The 9,777-nt window shown below is 39.8% G+C and overlaps 1 protein-coding gene across 1 annotated transcript; it reads right to left on the bottom strand.

Annotated features, from left to right (window-relative positions):
* Nucleotides 1–3,736: 3,736 nt before the first annotated feature.
* Nucleotides 3,737–6,225, bottom strand: LOC124260080 (cytochrome P450 2C31-like). The gene is made up of 6 exons (XM_046694329.1): nucleotides 6,139–6,225; nucleotides 5,532–5,744; nucleotides 5,247–5,361; nucleotides 4,833–5,098; nucleotides 4,356–4,483; nucleotides 3,737–4,154 (listed from the first exon to the last, which is right to left on the bottom strand). The coding sequence occupies exons 1-6, from the start codon at nucleotides 6,223–6,225 to the stop codon at nucleotides 3,944–3,946; spliced, it is 1,020 nt and encodes a 339-aa protein (XP_046550285.1). The 3' UTR covers nucleotides 3,737–3,943.
* Nucleotides 6,226–9,777: the final 3,552 nt, after the last annotated feature.

Raw genomic sequence — 9,777 nt, 5'->3', positions numbered from 1 at the left:
ATAATCGATTAACATGGTATCTTGAAACCAACAACCCTAATAACAAATATTCAATGTGGTTTCAGGAAAAATCGTAGTACCATTGATCATTTGGTACGATTAGAATCCTTTATCAAAAAATGCTATAGTCAATAAACAACATGCAGTATCGCTATTCTTTGATCTCGAGAAAGCGTACGATACCACCTGGAAGCATGGCATTTTAAAGGATTTTCATGATTTTGGTTTAAGGGGTCGTTTACCTCTTTTTATATCACAGTTTTTAAAAGACAGGCAATTTCAAGTCCGAGTGGGTTCTACCCTGTCTGACCATTATAATCAGGATGAGGGTGTCCCACAAGGCAGTATTTTGTCTGTCACATTGTTTAGCATTAAGATCAACAGTTTATCCAAGGTTTTAAATGATTCCATCGATGGATCACTTTTTGTGGATGATTTTAATATTTCTTGTCGTGGTAAGAATATGCATACCATTGAACGACAACTACAGTTGTGTTTAAACAAAATAAATAAATGGTGTCTTGAAAACGGCTTTAAATTTTCTAAATCAAAAAACTAATTGCATACATTTCTGCCGTAAATATAAACCACATAAAGACCCGGAACTGTTTTAAATGGCACTCCCATCAAGGTTGTAAAAGAGGCCAAGTTCTTAGGTCTCATTTTCGACTCCCATTTAACTTTTCTTCCGCATATCAAATCTCTAAAAACTAAATGCCTGAAGGCACTCGATTTATTGAAAGTCGTGTCTAATTCAAGGTGGGGAAGGGATCAAGCTACGCTCCTATACCTTTACAGATCACTGGTCCGCTCGAAGCTTGATTATGGCTCCATCGTATATGGTGGAGCCTGCAAAAGCAACCTAAAACTACTGGATTCTGTCCATCACCAAGGCCTAAGACTTTGTCTTGGGTCTTTTAGAACCTCTCCTATTGACAGTCTTTATGTCGAGGCAGACGAACCTTCTCTTAACCAACGCCGTATAAAATTATCATTACAATATATTACAAAATTATATTCAAACGAGTCTAATCCTGCATTTCACTGTGTCTTTAATCCTCTTTATGAGGATTTGTATAACAAAAATCTTCTCTTGTTCCTCCTCTTGGGCTCAGAATTAAGCCATTTATTGCTGCTGCCGGCATTGAGCTGGAAAATATAGCTCCTTCCCGTCTTCTTTCTTCTCCTCCTTGGCAATTGGTTAGGCCACAAGTCGACCTAACACTCACTAAATTTAAAAAATCAGAAACTAATGACTTACTATATAAACAAGAATATAATCAATTAAAAAGTACATATAATACATATAAATCCTTATTTACAGATGGGTCCAAGGATGGTGGCGCGGTTGCTTGTGCCACTGTCATTGGGTCCAAAACAATCTCTTCCAGATTACCCGATGACAGTTCAATTTTCACAGCAGAAGCAAACGCAATACTAACAGCTCTTAAATATATAAATAGACACCCTAAATATAAACAATATATCATATTTTCAGACTCTCTTTCTTGCCTTCAGGCTATTAAAAATATTTCTTGTAAACATCCACTTTTAATAGAAATTATAGAATTATATAATGATCTTGCAACTGGCCAATACGACATCGTCCTCTGTTGGTTACCCAGCCACGTTGGCATTTCTGGGAATACAATGGCCGATTTTGCTGCCAAGGCAGCACTCAACAAATCTGTGACACCACTTCTAATTCCATACTCTGATTATAAAGCCAGCATTAGAACATACATCCGCGATCTGATGCAAAAGAAGTGGGATGCCCAAGTAGGTATCAATAAATTACATGCAATCAAACCAACTATCGGTTACACTTACTTGGGTTGTCAGTCCAGATTTGAAGAGGTCATCATACGACGATGTCGTATTGGCCACACAAGATACACTCATGAATACCTATTGAAAGGTGAGGATCCTCCGTTTTGTATCCCTTGTGATGAAGGAATCACGGTCAAGCATGTCCTGCTTGACTGTGTTGAATATTCCATCACAAGGGATAAGTATTTTAATGTCAAAACATTGAAGGATCTCTTTTATAATGTTAACTATCATTTAATAGTTGAATTTTTAAAAGAATTAGATTTGTTAACTGATTTGTAAATAGATAAATATTGTATTATTGGTAATTTAAATTAGTGACTGAGATTGTTAGTGGCTGTACCCTCAAAGGGGGTTGAAGTATTGTAAAATGATTGTCCTCCTGAGAGGGTACGTAAGTCCCAAAACATTTCAAGTACATTTAAGTATACCAGGTGTTTTAATTGTAGTATTTTTGTCATTTTAGTGTATGGCTTATTCTCGGTATAAACGCCAATGGCTGAAGGGATGGTATAAATCCAGCTAGGGTCCATGCAGGAAGCAAAAGTGCTGTAAGTCCCCATGGTCCCTAGTATGGTGATCTACCTTCAGTTGTTGGGGATTAATAGCCTGTTTTTTATATTGTATCGTCTTGTATAGTTTATATGTTTTAGATTTTGTTACTAGTTTTATATCTATATCTGTGATAATCTAGTTATTTTACTGTGTTTCGTTGGCAGAATTTTATAATTTCACTTAACTTGTTGATATATTTATAACTTGCTTTAGTCACGATATGGCTGAAATATTGCCGATGTGACTTAAAATCTTAACTCACTCACTCACTCTTTGAATATAGATTTCTTGGTTAATCTAATATTATAATCTTATATAACAGTGATTCATTAACAGATGATTTTGATATTTTCTGATTCGTGCAGTGGACAGAGATTTCTTATGGCGATGGGAAGAATCTTGTAGCTCTGTATTCTTGATTGGGTTTTTATGGTAAATTTTAGCTGATTTCTTTTCTTTTCTCTCTCAATGACATACAATTATATTATACAATTGCAAGATATTATACAATTTGACAATGTGACAAATGCACATTTTTCTTGAAGGTTCGGTTAACTAATATGTTATCTGTGTATGTATATCTGTGAATAATATATGTCCGTATAGTATTTTCAAAGCATTTTAAAACAAAATGAAATGTCTTGAAAACATGTTACGTCAATCGAATATATGTTCTTTCAAAATAAGTTAGGGATTCATGAAAAATGCATGTTAATGTCGAATATACGTGTTCCAGTTAGTGAAAGTTAACATGAAAACACATCTGATAGTTTGCACATGCCACGATTGTACCGTCACACTCGTGATGTGTCAGTTCTGATTTTAACACTTTCAAGTAAGGTCGACTAATCTCTTGGGGACCATTATTTCTATCGATTCTGCTTACCTTAGGGGGCGGTGGGTAGCCTAGTGCTCTAAGAGTTCGCTAGTCACGCGAAAGGTCCCTACAGGAGTACAATGTGTGAAGCCCATTCCTGGTGTCCCCGCCGTGATATTGCTGCAATATTGCTTAAAGCGGCTTTAAGACCATACTCACACACACTCACTCACTCACTCTGCTTACAGTAGAGCTGTGATTAACTAGATTCCTGTCCATAGTCACAAATCAGTTGAAGTTGAGCAACGTTCAGCGCGAAGAGTCTTTGGATGGGTGACCGTGTTTGGCAGCTTGACTCCTGAAAGTTTCTGGGTCGTCAGTCCTGCCCCACAACGAATTCCATGTGAGTTTGTTCAAACATGCCTCTGTTCGCCTAGCAGAAAATGAATACCCAGTGGGATAAGCCATGTGACTACTAACCTTCCAGCGGCTCACATCAGCTTGGGCTATCCGGGGTAATAATAATAACGCTATAAAAGTGGACTGTTATTATTATTATCTTATCAATATCAGCGATTACAGGTTTAGGTTAAGATGTGTTACAATTCGCGCTTTGTATTTTGATAAAGGTATACAGCTACGCTGCTTAATCATCTAGGACAATGGGTGACTACACGACAGAACACTTGTCTACCACTTAGGAAAAATCTCATCGCTTATGTGTGTCGCACATTGCAACTTTCAGAGTCTCGGTTTGAACTGCAACTTGTATGGAGGTGGTTGTAAGAGAAATTTACTCTCATATGTGCGGGGGTCGGATGAAGGGAAAGGCTCAGATGGATCAGGAGTCAGGTCGAAGTTTTGCAGGATGGACGTCAGTCCAAGAAATATCCTGACTCGGGACAGCTTCTCACCAATACAAGAACGCTTTCCGATACCAAACGTCAGCAATCTGCAATGAAAGTCTTAAAATCATGTACGTTCATTTAAATAAATCTCCGTATATGATTTTGGTTTTAACGATCTTTGCTTGAAAATCAGCCTTTTCATCAGTTTGGCAAATGTTTGGCAAGACCAGTCTGTCTAAGCTTTCATTCCCCCATCTGTGTGATTTAACTGAAATCATGTTCTTTCTTGTCTCATGCATGTTTACCTCTTACGCTTCTCATCCTCCGGTGGAAGCAGTTCGCCATGTTCATCCAAGAATCTGGTTGGGTCAAACGTGAGGGGATTGTCCCAAAATGATTCGTCGTGGTGTACACGCCATACGTTGTAAATAACCTTTATAAAGAGAGATTCAGATCAGTTTTGTTAGCAATGTAATGTGCCTTAATATCAAAGAATAAACTTGTACTGCAATACTCTAGGGTAATCTCATCACCTTTATCAATCTCAGAGGAGTGAGTGTGTGAGTAAGTTGAATTTTATGCAACTTTAACCAATATTCAAGCAATATCAGGGCGGAGGACAAGCTCACGGACGGTAGTAAAACCTTTTTGTCATTGCATGGTGTAATGATTTTATAAGATTGTGTTAGATAATTACACGGTAATATGTACTTGGACAAATGTGGTTGTCATTTAGGAAAGTATTTTGCGAACTGTAGCCCTTCATCATTACAGAAACCTACCATTGTGCCCTTTGGGATTCTGTAACCATTATAAGTGCAGTCTTGCGTAGTGTTCCTTGGGCCTGGCAAACTGACAGGAGTGTAGTAACGATGTGATTCTAACTCCACAGCCCTAGTATAGGGCATTTTGTTCCGGTCCTCCAAACCCGGAAGTCGGCCTTTCCCAACCACCCTCTGGATCTCCTCCTGGATCTTCTTCTGGACCTCAGGGAAGTTTACCATTGCAGCTAGGGCATTGTACATGGTTGGTTTTGTTGTGAAGATTCCTGTCCACATAACAGAAAAAGGTAGTTTGGACCTGGAGCCTGTGAACTATTAATGTCAGGGGAATTGATCATCTTCCTTTCATAACAGGAAAGGGTGCAAAGTTATATCTGCACACAGACAGTTTTAGTAATATTTGTCCAGTATTACCTCCAACAAGGGCATCCATCAGAACTCCTTTTACATTTTCATTCGATATCCTTCCCTCCTCACGTTCTTTTAATAGCAATGTGTAGAGACAATCGGGCATTGTATCTTTGGATTCCTACAAACAGGAACAGCATTTTGAAATTATGAAACGCGTTGCATACGATCCCTTATATACTACAATATTAGATGCATTTCTGTATACAATGCTATTGTCTCCACAGATTCATTCAGACGTCATTCACTTGAGATAATGGAAATTTCATGGAATCGGTTTGTGACAATTACCTGTGAAATTTTGTCAATTATCTCAGCAAAATAGTTGAATCCGTTCTTCATGGTTTGACAAGCTCGTCTCAACTTTGGCATTAACTTCGTACTAAACGGGACATTGTCCATAAGAATCTGGTTCTTATAGTGGAAGAGATACTCAAAATCAGCGGCAACATTTTGACAAATCTCCAGTGTCTGATGGCCAGGCTGAAATCTTTGTCCACAAACCTGAAAAGAAATATACTTAGTCCAGTTGAATGCTTCGGTTATAAGCGTAAATATCTGTAGCAGATAGTCAGTTAGTTGTACTACTACTAATATGTTTCCTGGTTACCATAGATTAAGTCTTCAGGTGAAGTCAACAACTTACCAAAACCAAGATCATGTTGCAGACATATTGATTCAGATCATCCCACGGGTCAAAAGAGACCCCATTTCGTTCTCTGCACCTTTTGATCATTTCTTGTATTTCTGCTTGGGCAAGATGCTCAACATTGTTCAGTGCAGTTCCATATTGTTTTATTCCTCGAAAGGTCAGTTTTCTCAGGTATTGCTGTCTGTCACTGGCCGTCTGGAAAATCATATCATTCGGCAGCAAATGCTTGCTAAAATAGCTGCTCACCCTTCCACTGAAGATGTCAGCATATGGAGGAGAAAGAAGGAGGTCCCTAATGGTGTGGAACCGGTCCAGAATGAGTGCCGGCGTCATTAGGAAATGGACCGTGAATATGCCATCGTATTGCGAACCCAATCGAGTGAGGTCGTTGACCATTGTAGCTTCCTTTATTTCTAGGAAATTGCCCATTACTAGCAGTGGTTTTGGACCTGGAGGCATCTTGCTATACTTCCGTTTCCACTGATAAATGTAGGCTATAAACAGCACAACAGCTACCCCCAGTATAATCTCAGTTAACATCGTGTTACGGGGTCGCGGATTTTGTGTATGTCTAAAACAGAAAGAGGAAATATTCATGACGGACGTGTTTGCGAAAACATGACAACTGGAAATGAACTAATTTCACTATAACTGCGCATAACCTTCTTATGAAGCTGGCAGGAGACATTCCAGTTTTGAAACTAATGTCGAAACATGTCGAAACATGTTGACCCTGATAGCATGAAAATATAATCAGTAAAACGTTTCACAGAAAGACTTGTTTCAGACTTGTTTAAAATGTCACACATTATAAGGTCGGGTGATCAGTCATTATTCCATGAGATAAATAACAAATTATATGCCAATTTGACTCTTGGGAGTCATATACATACATATACAATACACACAAATAGTTACCTGTCCTTGTCTTCGTTCGTGACAACCAGCAAGAATAAACGTCGTAAAATAGCTTTGTGCTGCGATGTTTGGCCCTTACATCTGTGAAGGTTGACGCAGAGATTCTGGTTCGTTATCTTTAAACACGTCTGAAGAGTGGACCCTATTTATGTACCCAATTTTCTATGACACGTCTGTAATGTGCTCCCAGTTTATTCACCTCAGAGCTGGTTGGGAAATGGAGGACAGCAACCTCATAATCTTATCGTGAATTTATATTTTTAAAGCTGCATGGCAGTAGTTTGAGCTATAAAATGTCTTGTTGCCAAAGAAAAGCCTACGAGCAATAAATATATTACTGTTTCTCTTTAAAACTAGTTTTCGACTAATTTTGTGATACGACTATGACGCATGCAACAATATAGAAATGTTTACACCATTCATTATTTGTTACGAGGCAGGAGTGCAGCGAAAGGGACAGCCAGGTGTACGAGAAGCACGAGCACAAGTGCCGACAAAGTTATGGAGTCATTTACCTGTGCTGTTCTTCTCTTTGCACTCCTCCCTCGTACCAAATAGTGAACTGTGTAAATATTTTAATTGATATAGTTCTTTTCTACTGATATCTGGTTGAACTGATATGTTCACTTTTTAGCTCTGCCATTTTAGTTCTAATCTTTGTAGGAAATCGCTTGTTTTAACAGGAGCTCCGTCTGTGAACTCCAGTCTCGTTGAGTGAGTGAGTGAGTGACTATTTTAACGCCGCTTTTAGCAATATTCCAGCAATATCACGACTAGGGACACCAGATATGGGCTTCAAACATTGTACCCATGTGGGGAATTAAACCCGGGTCTTCGGTGTGACGAGCGAACGCTTTAACCACTCTGCTACCGCACCGCCCAGTCTCGTTGAGAGTCCCATGTTCAAATGATATATACAATCAGTGAATCACTGAAGGCATACTGGTGATAAAAGCATGACACAAACCTCAAACTGCCAGTTTGTATAAAACCAATCACGTCTTTCAAACGATGTTAAGTTACACGGGCAAAAAAGACATTTGAGACTGAATGTTTGATAATGTGAGTCCGTTACAACTGCAAAGTCCAGACACACACACATATGCTTGGCACTAAAACTATAATCCAAATGTATACACAAAGGAATTGCAATCTTATCTCTTTTTAAAAAGATGTTCATTATTTAACAATGACTGCGGTATACAAAAGCAGAAGAAGATAGTGAATTTATGTCAACTCTTAGTTGTTATTGGTTTGTTTCAGATATGGCCACCTTCGCCTCTGTGTCAAAGTCAGTACTTTGTATGGCTACCATTGGCAGCAATTACTGCTCGGCACCGTCTCGGCACAGACTGGATAAGTCGACTAAGTCGCTTTTGGGGAATTCTTCTGGTAGTTGAAGTGTCTGGGGCGTGTTTCCACGTTGACGTACACGTCTATTGAGTTCATAGATGTTCTATCGGGTTTAGATCTGGTGATTGGGAATGCCATGGCAAGACATTGACGTTAGAATTGGCAAGGTAGCGGACCGTGACGCGTGCTGTATGTGAAGTAGCGTTGTCATGTTGGAATAACTAACTCTGTCGTTCCATAATCGGAAGCATGTGACGTGCAAGGACTTCGTTGATGTACCGATTTGCTGTCAAATTCCCCCGAACCACCACTTAATCAGATATTTATGTGCTCATCCCACAGCATGCCATTGCTTCCACCGAATCTGTCGACCTGTCGAATGAAATTAGGGGCAAAACGTTCATTACACCGACGGTAAACACGCTGTCTTCCATCTCGCAGGTGAAGAAAAATCGTCATTCATCACTGAACCAGACTCGCCTCCAGTTTCTAAGGTTCCAGTTCCGGACTCTACGACACCACCGCAAGTGATTGCACCGATGGAAGTCTCTCAAAACAGGGGCGACAACTGGCCGTCTTGGTCGAATTCCCACATCACGCAATCGACTCCTGACAGTTTGGTTGGAAATATTTCTCAAACCATGGATGCCTTGTGCCGTCTCCATGGCTGTGTCAAGACGATGACGCAAGTGAGCAACCCGGATGTAGCGGTACTGGGCTTGGGTAGTAACTCTTGGACGGCCGCTTCTCGGGCGATCTTGGGCGGAATTTTAAGAAACTATCCCAAAGGCGGGATATGGTGCTCTAATGAATATTAAAATGTCGGGCAACTGCAGACTGCGAATCTCCAGCTTCAAGGCGGCCTGTGGCGATGTTTCGATTCGCGGCACTGAATCGTGGCTTGATGAGTTCCTCTTTTCCAGGCAAAAACGAATGGCACAATTAAATACAACGTTTTCCTTTTTAGTGATCGATACCGCATACTTTTCCCGGTTACTTGCACGTGCATTTTGCTTTGCATGTTTTCTTGGTGACGTTTTGTGAATATTTCCTCAAGCGCTTCTAAAACAAGGGAAAAAGTTAAAATTGCCGAGTTTTGGCGAAGAAGCTGTCAACAATCACGCAAAGATAGCGTTTTGGAAAGAAACAATATATTTGTATTGTTTTTGCCGCAGCTACACGAGTCCAATATTCTAAAAATCGCCTAAGCGTTTCTTTTTTTGAATTTTGAAGAGTGTATTACTGAAGGTTTCATAGACATACATCGTTAATAGAAGAGAATGGAAAAGTTCAAGAGTACTACACACAAGAATGTATGCTTGGCGTTTTTCGATCCCATCTGTGTGTTGTATAGGGGCGGTGGGGTAGCCTAGTGGTTAAAGCGTTGGCTCGTCACGCCGAAGACCCGGGTTCGAATCCCTCACATGGGTACAATGTGTGAAGACCATTTCTGGTGTCCCCCGCCGTGATGTTGCTGGAATATTGCTAAAAGCGGCGTAAAACCAAACTTCAGTCAGTCAGTCAGTGTGTTGTATAAGACAAAATATTATGGATGTCAACTTCTTCTTTATTGTATGCACAACGTTTCTGGGCTATTCCTTGCCCCTTCGTCAG

Source organism: Haliotis rubra, unplaced genomic scaffold, assembly GCF_003918875.1.
Source record: "Haliotis rubra isolate DU_JTF1 unplaced genomic scaffold, ASM391887v1 Scf75, whole genome shotgun sequence".
NCBI lineage: Eukaryota > Metazoa > Mollusca > Gastropoda > Lepetellida > Haliotidae > Haliotis > Haliotis rubra.
The sequence above is the reverse complement of the archived record's forward strand: the minus strand, read 5'-3'. Positions and strand labels throughout refer to the sequence as shown.

Excerpts from the sequence above, each read along its gene's own strand:
- LOC124260080 (XM_046694329.1), bottom strand. The coding sequence starts at position 6,225 with ATGACGCCGGCACTCATTCTGGACCGGTTCCACACCATTAGGGACCTC. Across the intron at positions 5,745-6,138 it reads CTGACATCTTCAGTGGAAGG|GTTTGTGGACAAAGATTTCA; the intron begins GTGAGCAGCTAT and ends ATTTCTTTTCAG. Across the intron at positions 5,099-5,246 it reads GATGGATGCCCTTGTTGGAG|GAATCTTCACAACAAAACCA; the intron begins GTAATACTGGAC and ends TTATGTGGACAG.